The sequence below is a fragment of the Castor canadensis genome, chromosome 15 (assembly GCF_047511655.1).
Source record: "Castor canadensis chromosome 15, mCasCan1.hap1v2, whole genome shotgun sequence".
NCBI lineage: Eukaryota > Metazoa > Chordata > Mammalia > Rodentia > Castoridae > Castor > Castor canadensis.
Genome location: NC_133400.1, coordinates 17,920,088 through 17,941,678, shown reverse-complemented (window position 1 = coordinate 17,941,678; position 21,591 = coordinate 17,920,088). Strand labels below are relative to the sequence as shown.

General features: G+C 36.5%; 1 protein-coding gene across 4 annotated transcripts in view; it reads left to right on the top strand.

The window, feature by feature from the left end:
* Nfatc3 (nuclear factor of activated T cells 3) overlaps positions 1-21,591 on the top strand; it is a 95,890-nt gene that overhangs the window by 45,451 nt on the left and 28,848 nt on the right. For all 4 annotated transcript variants that reach the window (XM_020171142.2, XM_020171143.2, XM_074055783.1 and 1 more), the window contains exons 4-6: positions 14,899-15,098; positions 16,969-17,141; positions 21,046-21,186. In XM_020171142.2, coding sequence (XP_020026731.2) covers positions 14,899-15,098; positions 16,969-17,141; positions 21,046-21,186 — 514 coding nt within the window. The remainder of the gene's footprint in view (positions 1-14,898; positions 15,099-16,968; positions 17,142-21,045; positions 21,187-21,591) is intronic.

The window sequence follows — 21,591 nt, the reverse complement described above, 5'->3', positions numbered from 1 at the left end:
GTCGTCTTCCCATTGCTATTTCAAAACACACAAGATGATCAACTTATTAGAAGGAAATATTTATTTTGGCTTACCCCATTTCGGAAATTTCTATCCATGGTTGATTGGCCCCATTGCTTTTGGGACTATGGCCAAGTGGTATAATGATGGGTGCACATGGCAAAGGAAGCTGCTCACCTCATGGAAGCTCAGAAGTGAATATGAGAGCTGGAAAGGAGCTGAGTCACTTTGGTCATGTCCACAGTGCCCTAACTTCTTCAGAGTAGGCCCCACTGCTCAAAGGTTCTATTACTCAGCAGCACAGGCTGGCAGCCAATGATTTATCAAATGAGCCTACAGGTTAAAATATAGAACATTTAAGCTCCCAGGAAGCTCTCTTGTTCTCCTTCCCAATTTGTACCCTCCATCCAAAGGTAATGATACTTCTGATTTCTTACCACCACAGATTAGTTTTGTGGTTTTTTTTTTTTTTCTGTAATAATGGGAATGGAACCCAGGACCTCACAAATGCTAGGCAACCACTCTCCCACTCTGGCCCCACCCCCAGTCCCAGATTAGTTGTATTATACCATATAATGGAGTCATATAGTATATCTTACTTTCCTGTTTAGCCTGTTTTATCAGCATTATGACTGTAAGAGTCATTTCATTTTTTGTAGTTGTTTTTTCATTATTATGTATTCCATTGTATGAATTTGCTATTTCTTTTTTTTTTTTTTTTTCATTTTTCTTTTATTATTCATATGTGCATACAAGGCTTGGTTTATTTCTCCCCCCTGCCCCCACCCCCTCCCTTACCACCCACTCCACCCCCTCCCGCTCCCCCCCTCAATACCCAGCAGAAACTATTTTGCCCTTATCTCTAATTTTGTTGTAGAGAGAGTATAAGCAATAATAGGAAGGAACAAGGGGTTTTGCTGGTTGAGATAAGGATAGCTATACAGGGCATTGACTCACATTGATTTCCTGTGCGTGGGTGTTACCTTCTAGGTTAATTCTTTTTAATCTAACCTTTTCTCTAGTTCCTGGTCCCCTTTTCCTATTGGCCTCAGTTGCTTTAAGGTATCTGCTTTAGTTTCTCTGCATTAAGGGCAACAAATGCTAGCTAGTTTTTTAGGTGTCTTACCTATCCTCACCCCTCCCTTGTGTGCTCTCGCTTTTATCATGTGCTCATAGTCCAATCCCCTTGTTGTGTTTGCCCTTGATCTAATGTCCACATATGAGGGAGAACATACGATTTTTGGTCTTTTGAGCCAGGCTAACCTCACTCAGAATGATGTTCTCCAATTCCATCCATTTACCAGCGAATGATAACATTTCGTTCTTCTTCATGGCTGCATAAAATTCCATTGTGTATAGATACCACATTTTCTTGATCCATTCGTCAGTGCTGGGGCATCTTGGCTGTTTCCATAACTTGGCTATTGTGAATAGTGCCGCAATAAACATGGATGTGCAGATGCCTCTGGAGTAACAGTCTTTTGGGTATATCGCTACTATTTCTTTATCTGTTACCCTGTTTATAGACATTTGGTTTGTGACTAGTTTTGGACAATTACGATGAAATTTTATTTTGTTTTATAACATGATTTTTGGTGTATAAAGCATTCATTCTTTTTTTTGTATATGTCCAGGAGTAGAATTGTTGGTTTTCCAAAGTAACTTTACCAGTTTTTCTTCTAGTTAGCTGTATGTGAAATTTCCAGTTCCTTCTACCAGTACCAACACTTGCTTACCAGTCCTTTTTCTGTACTAGAGTTTGAATTCAAGGCATCATGCTTGTTACTTATGTCATGCCCCCATCCCTTTTTTGTGCTATGTTGTATTATGTTAGTTATTTGTACTGGGGTTTGAACTCAGGGCCTACACCTTAAGCCACTCTACTAGCCCTTTTTTGTAATGGTTTTTCTCAAGATAGGGTCTCGTGAATTATTTGGCCAGGCTGGCTTCGAACTGCGATCCTCCTGATCTTGGACTCTTAAGTAGCTAGGATGACGGGTGTGAGCCACTGCACCAAGCAAAAGGGATTTATTTTATATATCTTGTTTGAGTCTAGCTGTTTTGGTTTGAACTCAGGGCTTTTTGCTTGCTAGGCAGGTGCTTTATCACTTGAGCCACTCCACCAGCCCTTTTTTTTAGTTGGGTATTTTTGAGATAGGGTTTTACAAACTATTTGCCCTGACTGGCTTCGAACTGTGATCTCTGCCTCTAGAATAGCTGGAATTATAGGTATGAACCTCTGGCACCTGGCTTTTTTATGCTATTTATATAGTACTTTTATATTAGATTTTCTTTTTTTATCTTTTTATAGTACTGGTGACCTTGTGCTTGCTACTGCTTGAGCCACGTTCCTAGCCCTTTGTCTCTTATTTATTTTTCAGACAGGGTTTTGCTTTTTTTCCAGGACCAGCCTTGGATCTTGATCTTCCTACCTGTGCCTCTTGTGTAGCTGAGTTTATAAAGTGTACCACCATACTAGGCTTGTTTATTGAGATGGGGTCTCCCTAACTTTTTTTTCCTGGGGCTGGCCTTGACCCTGCTCCTCCCAATCTCTGCCTCCTGAGTAACTGGGAGTACCGAACTGAGCCACTGAGCCTGGTCCCTACTTTACATTATATTTTCCAACTTTGTTTCCAGTACATAGAAGTACAGGATATGTATATTTCTGTGTGTGTGTGTAACATTTCGTGATTTAATAGTTTATTTTAGTTTCTTTACAATTAAGTACTTTTGTTGATCTCTTCCTTTCTAATCTTTATACCTTCCCCCCTTTTTCTTACCTTATTGCATTGAGTAGGACCTCTAGTACATTGTCCTGTAGAAGTCTTGATGGAGAACATCTTTGTCTTTTCCCCAAACTCAGATGAAAAACATTCATAATTTCTCCCTTAAAGTTGACGGTGTGGCTCAAGTGGCACGGTGCCTGCCTAGCAAGCATGAGGCCCTGAGTTCAAACTAGTAGTTATTAGATAACTATAACTATCCAATCCAGTAGTTATTAGATAAATGTGGCTATTTAAATTTAAGTGAACTGAACTTGGGCAGGGTGGTGTAGTATAGCTTAATGGTAGAGTGCATGCTTAGCATATTTGAGACTCTGGGTTCAATCCCAGACATACACATACACGCTAAAATAAAATTTAAATGAACTAAAATTAATTTAGGTCTTCAGTTGCATTAACATTTCATGCCTGATTGGTGACAATTGGCTATCAGGGCTTACGTTGTCTTTTCAACAAATGATGCTGGAACAATTAGACATCCACAGGCAATGGCCTAAACTTCATCCCTTGTACACAAACTAATAAAACATGGATTCTGGATCTTTAAAAAATCTGCCAAAGAGTATTTTCATCATTGCAGAAAGTTCAAAGTTGGATAGTGATTTAGAAGCCTAGAAGACAGAGAGACTATGACATATTAATGAATCACAAGGAATACACAACAATAGAATTGTTTTTATTTGTCTAAAAAGTATTAGTACTTTAGTAATCTGAAATAATTATTTTTTAAAACGTGAAATCAGTTGAAATTGTGTCAGTTTTTAATTTGACATGGGTAGTAGTGACTGTAGTTATGTAATAAGTACATGTGATCAAAACAGTGATTCTGTTTTGATCAGTGACACATGCATATATGACAATGGTCCCATAAGATGATACTGACATTGTTGCCATCTTAGTTTGTGAAGTATACTTTGTGTTGTTCATACAGTGATGAAATCTTTTAGCAATACATTTCTCAGAATGTATCCCTCTTATTAAGTGACACATGACTATATGCTGTTTATAGGCCATGATGAATATATGTATTTTTTGGTAGTACTGGTGTTTGAACTTGGGTTTCATGCTTTCTAGGCAGGCGCCCTACCACTTGAGCCACACCCTCAGCCCTTTTTGATTTTAGGTTATTTATCAAATAGGGTCTTGCCCTTTATGTCCAGGCAACCTGGACTGTGATCCTCTTATTTTACACTTCTCCCTGTAGGTGGATGAGAGGTGCATGTCACCACACCCAGTTTTTTTCTGTTGCAATGAGGTCTTGCAAATTTTTTTGCCTAGGCTGTCCTGAAACCTTGATCTTCCCAATCTTAGCCTCCCAAGTAGCTAGGATTGCAGACCTGAGCCACCAGTACTTGAATGATTTTTTGGCACAGTACTGGGGTTTGAACTCAGGGGTTCATGCTTGCTAGGCAGGGGCTCTATCACTTGAGCCATGCCTCCAGTCTGAATTTTTTGTGAATACTTTTATATTTGTCTTTTCAATAAATGGAGCTGGAGCAATTAGACATTTATAAGGCGAAAGAATGAACCTTAGTTCAAACTTCCTGTCTTTCACAGCAATTAATTTGAAATAGATTGTGGATTCAAATATTTATGAAAAGCTTTTAGGGAAAAACATAGGAATTTGAGGCTGGACTGATCTGCATAGGAAGGCCCTGTCTCAAAAAAAAAAAAAAAAAAAAAGTGCAAAAGACATGAACTGAAATGATGACAAATAAACGTGAAAAACTTTTCCACATGATTAATCATTAGGGAAATACAAATTAAAACCACAACAATATATTACTACATATTTATTAGATCAGGTAAAATACAACATAGTGAAAATAGTAAATGCTGGTGAGGATGCAGAGAAATTATACATTATGTAAACTGTTAGACTGTAAAATGTCTGAAATATAGTTTGTCACATTCTTAAAAAATTAAACTTGCATTTCCTATATGACTCAACAGTCTCATTCCTGTGCATTTTTCACAGAAAAATTAAAGCTTATATTTACATAGTAACCTATATTCCAGTGTTCACAACGTTACTTTTAATATACTAAAATTAGAAACAATCCAAGTAGATGGATAAACAAGCTCTGGTATATCCATACCATTACACTGCCACCCAGCAATAAAATAAATAAACTATTGATACATGCAGTAACTTGCATGGTTGTCCTTAGAATTATGCTAAGTGAAAAAATCAATCTCATGGGATTGCGTACAGTAGGATTCCATTTATAACTATTAAAATGAGAAAACTGTAGAGACAGAATAGCTTTGCAGTTGTCAGGGAACAGAAACAGGTTGAGGGGTGCATAGAAAAAGGGATAGTACAAAAGAGTTTATTTATGGTGATGGACTAGTTCTGTATCTTGACTATGCTAGTGGTTACTTAAGTCTCTACCTGGGATAAAACTGTATAAAACAAAATACATGCACATGTGCATACACAAATGTATACAAAAATGGTGAAAACTAAAGTGAGATCTGTAGTTTAGTTAATAGTGTCCTAATGTCAATTTCCTTATTTTGATATTTTACTACAGTTTAATACTGTAAATATATACTGTATTACAACAGGTGCAGAATACATGAGTATTAGCACATACACTATATTTGTAACCTCCTAATTACTTAAGAATAAAAACAAATGTATGCCAGATAGCAAATTCCAGGCCAGCTTGGGCTACATGGTAGAACCCTGTCTCAAAAAAAAAAAAAGAACACACATTAAACAAGGGCAAGTTTTGTTGAGTGCTTTTTTTTTTTTTCTTCAGTGCTAGAGATCAAACTCAGGCCTCATGCATGCTAGGCAAGTATTCTACCACTGAATTACATTACATCATCAGCTTGAGGCATAAATATTTTAAGTCTTACCCAAAAGTTACTGAAATTTGAAAAAATGAGGTTTGTAACTTTTTTCATTTTTAGACTTTGTATTTTATTATATGTCAAGATCCATTTTGTAGTGGAAATGATGTTGTTATATGCACATTTCCACTCTTAGGCAATTTCTATAATGGAAATTTATTTTCTATTTTTAGTGTTTCTACATTGTTTCTAATATATTCATGTTTCTAATACATTCAGATCCACTCCCCACACACAGTTAATTTAGCAGAAGTGATAATTAGACTTCTCTTATTAAAGTTGTTGTAGTCTGTCCTGCAGTGATCTTCAGGCTTTAACCCTCCAGCTTTAGTTAAATTAAGCAGGCACAAATCTTTGCTGTGGAAATGATACAGAGACTTCCTTTCTTCTCCAAAGCAGAGGGTGACCTGAAAAGATGTATACTAATAGTATATGAAAGTTTTTAGGAAATAGTATTAACAAGAGTAATAATTTGTTTATTGCTTACAATATATAAATATTCCTTTGGCAATGGGATAATAGTCTAATTAGTTTATTTGATTTTCCTTTAAAATCCAGCATGCAAAGGGGTAGCTCTATTTTTCTTAAGCTTTATGTGCTTTTGGACTGAACCATGTGTTATAAAATATATATATTTTATATCTATCTATCTATCTATCTATCTATCTATATATATATATATATTCCCTTTGAAATCATATATACATGATTATCTTCCCCCAATGCTAGTTTATTTTATCCAACTATAAAGGACAGGTGGATTATGTCTTTGCTAAGCTAGTATAAATATGAGTCATCTAATAAGACTAGGATTCTTTGGTATATGGTACTTATGGTTTGTTATATGATATTTGGATAACAATAAGTATCAGTAACATTTTAAATTTGTATTTTCTATTTTAGATTTAACACTTCATTTTGGTCAGCTACTTTAGTGTTTGTATTTGTTTAAATATATTAACTAACCTTATGAGTTACTTTGCTCCACCAAATTGTACTCTTTTTTTTTTATTTCTAAGTTTTTTTTTCTTTTTTTTTTATTGTTTTATCAAGTTGTACTCTCTTAATCCAAAATTTATTCATTCAACAGTATCGGATGCTTGGCACCATTAAAAGCTCTAGGGATTACAAGATGGATACTGTCCTCTTCACAGCACTTAGAGGCAGGTGGTAAAATTGTTGCATTTTCTTTCTCAACTAGGGAACTGTTGATATCATAAATAATTTGAACATACAGAGCAACAGGTACAGAAAAAGGTGTGACTAATCACTTATTAACCTTGAGTTAGGGGAAGTTTTCAATCATCCTTTGCTTCAGATTCTTCATCTATAAACTGGAAAAAATGTAAAACATGTAAAAGGAATCACAAATGAAAATACTGAGCCAGGCATTGTGGTTTCAGAATCAACAAGTTAATAAATCTTAAAGCTTGAATTAAATAGTTCATATAAATGTAAAATGTTCAACATGATCACACTTTAAAAAGATAAAAGCTTAACTAAATCAATAACTAAAGAAGAAACTGGAGGGCTGGTGGAGTGGCTCAAGGTGTAGGTCTTGAGTTCAAACCCCAGCACGGCAAAAAAAAAAGAAGAAAAGAAAAGAAAAGAAAAAAAAAATCTAGAAAACCTGTTTTGTTTTTTGTAGGCTTTTATACAGTTCTGTTTTCAGCCTTACCTCCCATCCCTGTTTCAGAGATATTAGTTCCTGAAATTTCTGAGTCTTTCTAGAGTTCTTAGGGGTAAAACTTTTACTCCTTATTGGTTCTTTCTCCCCATCTACAAGGTTTAAGTTGCAGCTCTTACATATAACAATGGTAAGCACATGTTTGATTTACTTCATCAGATGAGAAGTTGCTGTCTTCTGTAAATATTATTCATGTAAGTCAAGAAATCTATCAATATTTTCTTTTTTGTTTGTAGTCAGGGTCTCAGTATATAGCTGAGGCAGCCATGAACTTGATATGTAGCCCAGGGTGACCTCAAACTCATGCTCCTTCTGTCTAGGTTTTCCAAATGCTGAGATTACAGGTACCTGGCTAGATTTTTTTCTCTCTTATGAGGTACAACCAAGTGGTAACTCCCCTCTGGTGATTGTAGATCAGTTAGTTAAAAAATCATTTTAGGATGAAGTGCTATGATTCATGCCTATAATCCCAGCTCCTCAGGAGGCTTGGAAGAATGGTGTTCTAGGCCATCCTGGGGATAAAAAAAAAACAAAATTGGACTACCATCTCAACCAATAAGCTGGGTGTGGCTGCACGTGCCTGTCATCCCAGGTATGCAGAAGGCATAAATTGGAGAGTCACAGTTGAAGCTGGCCTGGACAAAAAAACCTGCAAGATCCTATATGAAAACTAATGAAGCAAAAGGGCTGGCAGTATGGCTGAAGTGGTAAGAGTGCCTGCCTAGCAGGTGTGAGACCCTGAGTTCAAATCCTAGTACCATAAAAAACACCAAAAATTCATTTAGAAATGGAAGTAGTGGTACTAGGTTTAGAAGAGCTGAGGGCACCGTTGCCAGTTTGTACAGATAATGGGAGGGGAGGCATATTGAAAGCCTGCAGACTGAATAGTGACACCTGTGACCCTCTTTCCTAATTTCTACAACACTGAGGATAGGTTTATGTGTTATATAAGAGACAGGAGGATTTGCTTTAGGTAAAGTCTTCTAATAGAAAAGACCTTTAGATTCTGAGAGATTCTTTTTTTGCAGTACTGGGGATTGAACTCAGTATCTCATGCTTGCTAGGCAGGTGCTCTACCAGTTGAGCCACAACTCCAACTCATTTTTTACTCTGTTTATTTTGGAAATGTGAAATCTCATGAACAATTTGGGCTGGCCTCAAACTTTGATCCTCCTGATCTCAGCTTCCCCAAAAGCTAAGATTACAGGCATGAGGCACCAAGCACCCAGCTAATTTTTTTTCTTCTTTTTTGGAGAGGTTTGAACTCAGGGCTTTGTTCTTGCAAAGCAAGCACTCTACTGTTTGAGCCTTACCTCCAGCTCATTTTGCTGTGGTTATTTTGGAGATGGGGTCTCGTGAACGGTTCCAGGCTGGCCTGGAACTGTGATCTTCCTGATCTCAGCCTCCCAAGTAGTTAGAATTACAGGCATGAGCCACCGGTGCTCAGCTTGATTTAATTTTTTTAAAGGTATATTTTCACTTGTAGAACAAGGAAGATGTGCATGTGTTGTACAAGAGCCACCCTTTTATCTTTCAGGATGGATAAATCAAAAAATAATATATCCAAAAGAAATAATATCTGGCACTGGTGGCTCAGCTTGTAATGATAAACTCTTTACACTATAGTAGTTGTGAAAAATTAATATATGTTCAAGTTGAAATTTTTTGTATTTACATGAATTAGAATTGGTTTCTAACTTCATAAACTTTTCCTTTACATGAATGTCTGATGGATTGTCCTCAAATTCTTTGTGGCACAAGCTAGTTCTTCACTTCAAACAAGTGTAATTATCCCATGCATTGAGAGGAAATTCAGTCTCTGTTCTTATCTTAATCATTGCCTATAGTGCATCTCACTCATCATGTTGATAATTTAAAATTTTATAATGCCTCCCCAGTCCCCAATATAGGGGGTGATATTACCCAGGTTAAGAAATACTGTTGTCACTGGGGTTGGAAAACTATGATTTTTGTAGAACAGAACTTGTCCTTTACCTTTTTTTTTTAATAAGTCTTGTGAGATAGGAAAGATTTTCACAATTTTGCATGGTTGGGGGAAAATAACAAGTATTTTGAAATATGAAATTCAAAATTAAGCACCTATAAAGTTGTATTGGGCCAGGTGCTGGCTAGTAATCCTAGTTACTCAGAAGGTAGAGATCGGGAGATTGTGATTCGAATCCAGCCTGGCCAAATAGTTCGTGAGACTGTATCTCAAAAAAAAAACCCATCACAAAAAAGAACTGGTGGAATAGCTCAAGTTGTAGACCCTGCGTTCAAACCCTAGTACCAAAAAAAAAAAAAAAAAAAGGTTGTATTAGTACATAGCCATACTCATTTCATTTATATTGACTGTGGTTGCTGCTTTTGTATTACTGTTGCAGAGTCAAGTAAGATACAGAACATACATGGTACTTTAATTGCTTCCCACTGCTGCTCAAGACAGTACAGACAACAATGATGTAGTTAAAATTCAGTAGTATTTTATCTGGGTATTGTTGTACATGCCTGTAAGCCCAGCACTCAGGAGGCAGACAGGCAAAAGGAAGAAGAGTTTGAGGCCAGCATGGGTTACATAGCAAGTTCAGAGCCAGCCTGACCGACATAAAAAGATTGTGTGTTTTAAAAAAAAGAAAGAAAGAAAGAAAGAAACAATGGGTTCTGGTGTGTTTCTCCTAACCACTGGCAAGTGGATTGGGAAGAGTGTGGTTCTAGGCCATCTGTGCCAAAAACTTCTTGAGACCCCATCTCAACCACTCAGTGTTGTGCATTTGTCATCCCAGCTATGACAGGAAGTATAAAATAGGAGATTGTAGTCCTGGGCAAAAAGTGAGACCCTATCTCTAAAATAAAAGAGCAAAAAGGACTGGAGGCGTAGCTCAAGTTGTAGAGCCATGCCCTGATTTCAAACCCTGGTACCTCCTCCACCAAAAAAATTAAGTAGTGTCTCAAGTCCCACAAATATCACTATATTGGGACTTAAGAAAAATCAGTGCATATTCATGTCAAACAAGAAAAAGAAAAACCGGTTTCAAATTTCATTCTTTCAAGGTACAGTATACTATGTGCTATCTTGTTATCAAATTAGATAGTAAAGCATTGTGGTTATTGTACAATAATACTATGGCTGGCTGAGAGAGCATACCTCTTAAATGAGTATGTTGGCACATGCCTGTGGTCCAGCACTCAGGAAGCTGATGAAGGAGAATCTTGAGTTTCAGGCCAGTCTGAGCTACATAGTAAAGACTCTGTCTCAGAAGAAAAAACTGGGGGTACAGCTCATATAGTAGAGTGCCTTGCCTCATAAGCGTAAAGTCCTGGTTTAAATCCAGTACTGCCCCCCAAAAAAGAATATACATCTTATATAGCCTTAAATTTCCTTGTAGATGTCTTACTGTTACCTTGACTACAAATTGAGTGACACTGAAAATATTAATGTATCTCCCTCCAACCTGTTTTAAATCAGTGACCTTTTTTACTTTATTTGCTAAGGATACCACTATTCTTCTGGGTACTGAAGCTCAGGACTTCTGGCTTTGTTTTCTTTATTATTTTATGTGTAGTCAGTACAAAGATTTCTTTAGGATGTTATAGGAAAGATTTATTGTATGCATTTCTTTTTGTTCCTATTTTCTGTTGTGTTTCCACCTCTATCCTAGTTTAAACTTTTAGTTCTATAATTTATTGTTTTCAGATTCCGTTTCCACGATTGTGTCCTTTCTCTCCTTTGTAAAGCTTTAATTGGTTTTTATCATGTGTTTGCCTATACCTTACTAAGAATAAACTTATGCCTTTCTGGGGCTTCATTAATTCCTTAAAATTTAACACATGTCACTTTGTTTTTTATTTTAATGTTGCCTCTATAATAGACTTTGTGGAATACTGGCTGAAGCAGTAATGTTTCAGAAAGATTTTCCATAATAGCTTTCCAACAAAAAGAGGAAGAGATGGAGTGGTGAACAAGACGGTTTCTGCTTTATTGGACTTGTATAGTACTGAAGAGAATGAATAAGTTTGTAATAAAGTTTTGATAGCAGTCAATACCAGGTGATAAGGGGAAAGAGATGTGATTTTTGGTAGAGTAGTCTTATCTGAGGGAGATGACTTTGAGTACAGAGCTGAATGAAGAAAGAAGTAAAGAAATAAGACGATCCGAGGGAAAGACCTTCCAGAGGGATGAAATAGTAGGTGTGAAGGCCCTGTTGTTAGGAATGAGCATATGTGTGTGGTTCAAGCAGTAAGTCCAGCATGGCCAGAGGGGACTGGGGAAGGGAAAGTAGGGCAAGGTAAGAACAGCAAGTTAGCCAGGTCCCAAATCACATAGGCTTTGTAAGCTGTTACGGGGAAATTTGAATTCGCTGTGAATGTGGAGGAAAGCCATAGAAAGCTTTGAGCAAAGAGTAAAATCATCCAGTTTACATCATAGGTTTGTTTGGGTTTCTGACCAGAGAATGGACTTTAGGGGAGTGCGAGTGAAAACAGGGAGAGTAGTTATAAGGCTGTTGCAATGGTCCAGGCTTTAATTGCATCTTTATAAATGTAATAGGACTGAAAACCTCCTGGGTAAATTTTATTATCTAACAATAGACAAAAGTTTTAAAATCCTTTCCTGGGTAGAGTTGGATAATCATTACATTATAGTTTTGGTTGGTTATAGATATATACTGCAGTGGAAAGCCAGGATAAACAAGCAGGAGGAAGTAAAGCATTCAACTGAAGGACCATATAATAGAACAAAACTCCTTTGGTACATGTGAAAGGCCTTTGATTTCTCAGACTAGATCCCATACTTAAAGTCATGGATGCAGACTAATAGCTAACCGTTGTTCATCATTAACTACATGTCCAACATGTACTAGGCACTCTGTACTTGATATCATATATCATAGTACAAAAACAGAAGAGGTATGTTTCTGAAGGTTATTAGTAGCTTGTGAAATCTCTAGAAGCTACATAGCCTAGAACAGTGTCCACCCACCCTATTGTATTGCTGTAGTGAAAATAACTGTGACTCAAAAACTCTACAACTACTGCGCTAGGAGCTAGGCATCTCCTCTGCTATGCTTGCTGAAATATGGATTTTGCTGGTATGATGGATTAAAGTGGCAAAGGAATAAGACTTTCTCATGGAGGCATTTGGGGCCAAAAGGAGGAATGAAAAGAGATCTCCCTGAAATTTGTAAGACTGCTAAATGAATGGCAGGAGAGCTGAGAGATCCCCTCATTTCATACTTTTACCTGTTGGGGGACAAAAATAGTCTGGGGTATTCTAGGCTATCGTTTACAAAAAACTAGAATAATATCAAGAGAACTAAGAGAATGGTACTCTTAGAAAACCCAGGGTGGGATATCACTGGGGAAAGAGATATCCTGAGGCATGGAAATGAAAGGTAGGACTAAAGAACAAAGAGAACTCATAGACTTCAAAATCAAAAAGACAGGTGATAAGTCACAAAATGGTCAACAGTTTCAAGGGCTGGAGACTAGACTGTGAACATAAGTAGATATCTGGAATCTGGTGAGTGCCATGCCAGAGATTCCATACCCTGCAGAAGACAAAGACTTATACTACTGTCATATCCTTTGAAACCAATGAGGTACTGAATCAGACTGAAGCTTCAGTAAATTCCAGATATAGCTTAACAACTGTGACTTGACAAGGGAACATAGAATTCCCCTTTTTGGAGATAAATATTTTCTGTTTCAGTCTCCAGTATGTACAGTATACATTAAAAATGAAAACACACGTTACTTGTATTAAAGAGAGAAATGTTAGCAGGTTGAGAAATGGCTTAGATTTGATGTCAGAATTGTCAGAAAGAGACTTTCAAAAATGCCAGGATAAAAATGCTAAATTTTCCCATAGAAAAAGAGAGCTATATATATATATATATATATATATATAAAGAAATGGACAATTTTAGTAGGACCATGAATTTTTTTTAATCAAAATGAAATGAAGGAGGACAAAGAAAGAAATATATTTCTTATAAGAAAGAAAGATATTTCTTATAAGAAAGAAAGAAAGGATATAAGAAAGAAAACTATAAACTTTTGTCCTTTGTGACTATAGATAAAAAAATTTTCAACAGAATACTAGTGAAACAAATTAACAGCACAGTAAAAGTCCACCATAACCAAGTGGGATTTATCCCAGTAATGCAAGGATGGTTCAATGATGATTAGTAATATTAAGAAAAAAAATCACGAGGCCTCAATTTAAAAAAAAAAAAAAAAAAAAAGCAGTTGTACAGCTGGAGGTGCAGCTCAGTGTGCACGACCCTGGGTTCAGTTCCCAGGGGAGTTGAACTCAGGGCTTTGCACTTACTAAGTAGGCACTTTTCCACCTGAGCCATTCTGCCAGCTGTATCCTTGTTTATAGTTACACAAACACATTTAGTTGTATTGTCAGAACACTCAAACTAAATATAGGGTTAGAGACTTTGAACAAGATCTAAACCTCCTTAGACCCGTGTTTCTCCCTCCCTTGGCATTCACCTCCAAGAATGTTGACATTGTTTGTTTAAGTAGGCACTTAACTTGGTTGTAGTTGGCCTAGAAAACCTGTCTCCCTTAGTGGCAGTGTAAAAACTTCCTTTCAATTATTGTAGCTTTGATTAGATTGCTTAGGATCTGTCGGGTTTGAGCATGCTTCAAAGGTCAATCAAAGATTTGAGCAGAGTTTATATGTATGATTTGGAGTGTTCCACGCGCCCTCCCTTCCCCCCCACTACAACAGTCTTTCTCCTTTCTGGGACTTCCCTCTAATTTTGAAGATTATGATTGTCCCAGGCTCTCTCTTTGGTTCTTTGAAGCCCTAAATTCAGACTATAGATTTTCTATGGGAGTTTGAGCTGCTGTGTAAGGCATTGGTTTACCATCTGGTTAGAAGCCATAAAGACAGGAAGCACACCTTTTGTTGTTCCCTTCTTATGGGTGTCAACTTGCCTATGGAATCTGTGCTTTTGATGACTCTCCATACTTTGAAGTCATTCTTTATATTCTAGTTTATAGCTGTTATCTGCATGAAGATGGGTCAACTAAGTGCTATTCAACCTTCAGAGTCTCTCAGTTCAATAAGGCCCTGAGTTCAAGCCCTAGTACCACCAAAAAAAAAAAAAAAGTTGCATTTACATTGAGACAGCCTCTCTCATTATAACCCTCCAACTTGAGATCCTCCTGACTCAGCCCCCTCTCAGAGTTAGCACCACTATACCCTGTTTAGCTTTGGGAATTTTTTGATGATTCAGATGTTTATCACAAAACAAAACAAAAAAATCCCTTTGTAAGGTGTTCCAGTGTTTTGTAACTCTTAAACTACTTTAGAAATTTGGAGGGCTGTTCACAGATTACTTTCTTTTATTTTGGCAGTATTTAGGGATCGAGCTTAGTGCTTCCTACTTGCTAGGTAGGTGCTCTACCACTTGAGCCATTCTGCCAGCCCACAGATTACTTTTTTTTTTTTTGATAGTCTTTTTTTGAAATAATAGTATGTGGTACAGATATAAGCTTACTATAAAATGTATGGATAATGAATTGTGATTCTCTGTGTTTCTTCTCTTTTAGCTCCTGGGCTATAGTGAAAAGCCAATAAATCTACAGATGTTTATTGGAACAGCAGATGATCGATATTTACGACCTCATGCATTTTACCAGGTGCATCGAATCACTGGAAAGACAGTTGCCACTGCAAGCCAAGAGATAATAATTGCCAGCACAAAAGTTCTGGAAATTCCACTTCTTCCTGAAAATAATATGTCAGCCAGGTATCTTGAAACATTTCCCAAAATGGGCAGTTTCTTCTTTTCAAAAACTTTCAAAAAAATATATTTCTTTTTTCTTGTATAGAAACAAAATATTCATTGTTCTAAATTAACTGAGTAATGTAAATAATTGTAGCACATTTGCTAAGGGTGGTTGATATTTCCAAGAAGGAAAATTCAACTCAGCAAACGGTTAAGGACCACTAGCCAAGCATCATCTTAGGTGATAAAATAGATATATGGACTTTTCATCAAGTTGTTCACAATCTAATAGAATAAGCAACAAACACCTATAGTATAGTTTTAATTGCTAAGTGTCTTTAAAATGTTTTGTTAGCATATATCAATTGTGCAAAAGGGTTTCATTTTGATAGCTCCATTCCTGCATATAATTCATTTTGATCAAATTCACCCTTTTACTCTGTTTTGTTGTGTGTGCTTAAGGAGAACTTTTGACTTTTCCCCTAGGAATCCTGTTTGACCAATTGCCAAAAAAAATGAGGTGGCCAACCTCTAAATGAGAATGCAAGTGGACTTCTTGCCTTTTGCTCTAGGATCTTAGTTTTCCATATAGCATCAGAAGTATATGAGTATATGATTAGTTACTTATAGAGGGAAATGTAAAACTCACTGTTGAGCTGTCTTTTTCTAAAAAATTGATCCCTGAGGATCAGTTTGCAGACTATGTTTCCATTCTTACACGTGGTTAGTCAAAGTACTATACCTGAATCAAGTTAAAAGGAAATCACCATATGCTTACTATGCTACATAACCTTGCTTAAGTGATAAAATAAGTACTATCCATATCAATTCTTCTCTCTCTTTCCTTTTTTTTTTTTCTGAAATGGGGTCTCATGTTGTTGCCCATGCTTTTCTTGAATTCATGGGTTTAAGGGATTACCCTGCAGCAACCTCCTCAGTTCTGGAACTGTAGGCACATACCACCATGCCTTGCTTGAATACTTCTTTATATGGAAAACCACTGTTAAAAACATTACATCTTTGATTGGTCAAATGTTTGGTTGTTCATTATTCCATACACATATATCACATACACACACACACACACCTCACCATGGACTCTCTTCAATTTAAAGGAAAAGAGTTAGTAGTGTTTATTGATAACATGGTAGGTTTTGCTCCACCAGACAGCAGGATACCTATGAAAAACTTTACCAGATTTACTTTTTGTTTGGTTTTCTGGAAGTTCATGGTGAAGCTCAATTATAATAATTTATACAAACCTTAGATTTGGGGTATTATTTAATTTTTTTCTATATTTCTTTGCTTGGCCTTATTTGTTATTTATATTGTAAAATGCCTGCTATTTTTTCCTTTTACTAGGATAAGCTTACTAGGACTTCTTGGGATAAGTTTCTCCCTAGTATTGACTGTGCAGTACTGGGGTTTCAACCCTACATGTAGGACCCTCTACATGCTAGTAAGGAAGCGCTCTACCACTGAGTTACATGCCCCATCCCCATGTAGGTATTTTGAAACTGCAATTCAGACTTAGTCCTGGACTACATAGTGAGTTCCAGGCCAGCCTACCCAATAATTGATGACCCTGCCTCAAACAACAAACAAGCAATAATAAAATAAAATGTAAAATAAAATAAAATAAAATATTTTTATAACAAAATTTAATACATATTTTCACTGCTGCATATGAATATTTTTATAGGTTTTTGTGCTTTTTTTGTTTTTTGCATTTCTTAGAGTTTTACGTTAGTCACATATATCTTTCTTTTTTAACCTGATTGAGGTTTATAGTTCTTCCCTAACAAATTAACAGTACATATCTATGAAGTTCAGTTGTTTAGAACCAGTGTTTATCAATAAGCAAATAACATTTTTATATTTCTCTCCCTAGTATTGACTGTGCAGGTATTTTGAAACTCCGTAATTCGGATATAGAACTTCGAAAAGGAGAAACTGATATTGGCAGAAAGAATACTAGAGTACGACTTGTATTTCGTGTACACATCCCACAGCCCAGTGGAAAAGTCCTTTCTCTGCAAATAGCTTCTATACCTGTTGAGTGCTGTAAGTCAGCTTTTGTAATGTTTTAAGATTTTCTTAGTTTATTTTTTGTTTTGCTTAATAAAATGTAATGGACACATTAAACATACAAACCAGGCATAGAGTCTGGGTTCCTAGTTTCCTTTTCTTACATGGAAATTGTGCTGTGTTGAGATGGGAAGAGTATTGATTTTGAGATTAGAAAATGGCTTTTTGCTATAGTTTAACTGTAGACAGACTCTCTTTGTGCAGTTTCCTTTCTTCCTCCTTCCCTTCCTTTCTCCCTCTCTGCCTCCCAAATTGTAGTCTGGGCTAACCTCCAACTTGGGATCCTCCTGAGTGCTGGAATTATAGGCATGTGCCACTGTGCCTAGCAATTATTTTTTATTTTTTAACCACAAAATTATTTACAATACCAGATTGAGAAAGTGATTTTTTTCTTCAATTTATGAAGGCAAGATATGAGAAAAGTTCCTAGAACCTAACATGTATCTTCCCTGTAGAACCATGGACCTCAGGTAGATTGGCTGTTATGATTGAAATACTGTGGTTGATGTTTAACTCTTTAAGGCATATAATTAAAATGTTATAATTTCAGGCCTTTATTTTGCATAGAGGAAATTGACACACAAGTACCTCAAGCATTCATTCAAAGTTATTTTCTTGTTAGTGGCAGACTTGTGCTTAGAACACAAATTTTTCTGACACTTTTTTTGTTATACTCTTTTATTTCTCTTAACCACATATATTCTTAATTTGGGATAACCCTACTATATATAACCTTCCTCTGCCTCCTTTTGTTATTTGTTGAATTGGAGTAATACTTTATCGTTTCCCAGTTGACTGGAATCACTGAGTGATTTTTTTTTGTTTTTTGTAGTACTGTGGTTTGTACACAGGGCCTACACCTTGAGCCACCTCCATCAACCCTTTTTTGTGATGTTTTTTTCTTTTTTTTGTGTGATTTTTTTTTTTTTTTTATTGTTGTTGTTTTAGGTTTTTTTTTTTTTTTTTTGAGATATGGTCTCATGATCTGTTTGCTCAAGCTGGCTTCAAACCGCAATCCTCCTAATCTCTGCCTCCTGAGTAGCTAGGATTACAAGCATGAGCCACAGGTGCCTGGTGTAAATCGTAGTGATAGAATTCAGTAAGGTAGATTCAATGAAACTAGTTTTTATATTTTAATAGATAATAGAGGCACATAGTACAAAACTAAAAAAGTATAAAGAAAATTTGCTTGGTGGTGTGGCTCGGTGGTAGAGTGCTTGTCTATCATACAACAAGGCCCTAGGTTTGCTCCCCACCACTGCGAAAACAAAAACAAACCCCCAAAATCAATAAAAAGTATAGAGTAAAAAGCAGATATCAAAGTCAACCAGTTCCCCTTCTTGGAAGCAACTACATTGCCAACTTCTTAATTATCCTACCAGAGTATTCTATATACTTACAAGGATAGATGTCTCTGTTGTTTTAAAATTAAATAAGCTCATAGAGTAGTTTGAGTTTTTTAAATGAAATGATTCTGAAATGATTTAAAATTTTTTGTTTATAAAATTAACATGCAATTATTATTGAGAATATAGAAAATACACTAAGGTAAGTTTCATATCTTTTTTGTGAGGTGGGACTTGGGGTGTTTTGAACTCAGGGCTTCTTCACACTTGCAAAGCAGGTGCTGTACAGCTTGGGTCATACCTCCAGCCCGTTTTGTGCTCTGGTTATTTCAGAGATGTGTGGTCTTGTAAAACCATTTTCCCAGGCTGGTCTCAAACCACAGTCCTCCCAGTTTCAGCCTCCCAGATAGCTAGGATTACAGGCATGAACCACTAGTGCCTGGCAAGTTGCACATTTTTTTTGTTTTGTTTTGTTTTTGGCAGTACTGGGATTTGAACTCAAGGCCTCATGCTTATTGGGCAAGTGCTTTACCTTATTGGGCAGCTGCTTTACCACATGTGCTACTCCACCAGCCCTATTTTGTGTTGGGTATTTTTGAGATAAGGTCTCTTGAACTATTTGGCTTGCTTTGAACCATGATCCTCCTGGTGTCTGCTTCTCTAGTAGCTAGGATTATAGGCGTGAGCCACTGGCAGCAGGCAAATTTCATATCTTAATTTGCTGTTTTCACTTGTCTTGCGATGGGTTTCTCATATTATTAGAAATGCTTCAAAACTACTATTTTTAACACATGCATAATTTTTTAGTATGGCTGTGCCATCTGTTGAACATATTTTTTCTGTTACTGAGAATGTGCCTGATGGCCAGTTTTTCTGATAAACATAGAATCTGAAACTTGAGTTAGTCTTTTCTGTACTGCATTCAGTGCTTATTTTTGTGCCCCTCCTATGTGAGTCATTTAGAATAGTCATTTAGAATTAATACATTCTAAGTGGTAGTTGATCCTGAGTCCTAGACCCATCCCATATGAAAGGATCTATTTTCATATCTTCTGATTGGGAAAAAGGTCCTAGTTCATGTACTTTTATAGCTAGTTAGTAGACAGGTAGGAGAGACAGAAGCTATAGTGAACTGAAGTGCTCTGCTAGTTGAACAAAACACAACTGATTCTCAAAGCTACCAGTGTTCCACCTACATAGTAAGTCTAAAAGTAGACGTTTTCCAAATATGAAGAAAGTATTGTCAACACCTTTTTTGTTGGTTTTAATTCAGAGAGAAACCTAGGGTATGTAAGCATTTGGCAAAAAAAAATAATTAGAGAACCTAAGTAATCAAATGAGATACATTCTGTAGTTCAAAACTCATGCAGTTCAAAAAGAAAGAGCTACTTGGGAGGCTGAAATGTAAGCCCAGCCCAGGCAAAAAGTTTGTAAGACCCCTATCTCTACCAGTAGATAGGCATGGTGGCACATGCCTGTCATTCTAAGTTATGTTGGAAGCTGAGATCAGGAGGATTGTGGTTTAACCTGGGAAAAAAATTTTACAAGACCCATCTTAACAAGACCCGAAAAAAAGCTGGGCATGGTGGCATGCACCTTTCATGCCAGTAACTGTAGGAACTTTAAAGTAAGAGGATTGTGGTCCAGGCTGGCCTGAGCAAAAAGAAAGATCTCAAAAATAGCTAGAGAAAAAGGGCTGGAAGTGTTACTCAAGCAGTAGAGTGCCTTCCTCAGCCCTGAGTTCAAATCTCAGTACTGCTTAAAAAAGAGCAAGAAGGAAGGGAAGGGAAGGACCAGGTACAATGGCTCGTGCCTGTAAACCCAGCTATTTTGGAGGTAGAGATTGAAGGATTGAAGTCTGAGGCTAGCCCCAGGGAAGAAGCATGAGAGACCCTATCTGAAAAACAACTACAAGCAGCTGGGCGCCAGTAGCTCATGCCTGTAATTGTAGCTACTCAGGAGGCAGAGATCAGGAGATCATGGTTCGAAGCCAGCCTGGGCAAATAGTTCATAAGACTCTATCTTGAAAATACCCAAGTGGTTCAAGTGGTAGAGCACCTGTTTAGCAAGCAGGAGGCCCTGTATTGCCAAAAAAAATCAGTATTGAAATGTGTAGTTCATATATGTTTCAGTTATTTAAAAAGATTTCCAAAATCCAAGCCTACTTTCCCAATGATGATCTAAGTATTCTTTTTTTTTTTTTTTTTCAATTTTTTTGGCAGTACAGCGTTTGAGCTTGGGTCTTTGTGCTTGCTAGGCAGGTGTTCTACCACTTGAATCACACATCCTGCCTTAAATTTTTGTTATTATTTTTGGTGGTACTAGGGTTTAAACTCAGGTTTTGTACTTGCTAGCACTCTACCATTTGAGCCATACCCCCAACCCAACAGCTTAATTCTTTTTTTTTTTTGTCTTGATTTTTTTTTGCCTTGAATTTTAACAGCTTGAATGAATTAATTGCAAAATTTGAATTGACATATCTGTATAAAATACTTTTATCTAATAATTTTTTTCTTATCTCACAAAATAAATAGCCCAGCGATCTGCTCAAGAACTTCCCCACATTGAGAAATACAGTATCAACAGTTGTTCTGTAAATGGAGGCCTTGAAATGATCGTGACTGGATCTAATTTTCTTCCAGAGTCCAAAATAATTTTTATTGAAAAAGGACAAGGTAAATAATATGTTGATTGACTTCAGTCTGGTGGCAAAAGGATGAAATGAGTTATTTAGATATTTCAGTAACATTAATCACAAAGTAGTTTTCCTTAATCTACAAACATCATTTCTATACTTGATTTTTATTGTAAACCAAATTACTAAATTTTCATATAAATGTTAAATTGTCTTTAAGGATGTCTTAAAAATAGAAGAATTCCCCCATTATTTTCATATGAAAATATGTCTCCACAAAAGCTTAGACACAAATTTTTATGGCAGTTTTTTTCATAATAGCCCCAAAATGAAAATAACCCAAATCCTCACCAACTAACTGGTGAATGGAGAGACAGAATGTGGTATATCCATAAAGTGGAATTATTTATTCAGCCATAAAAATTACTGAAGTCCTAATATGTGA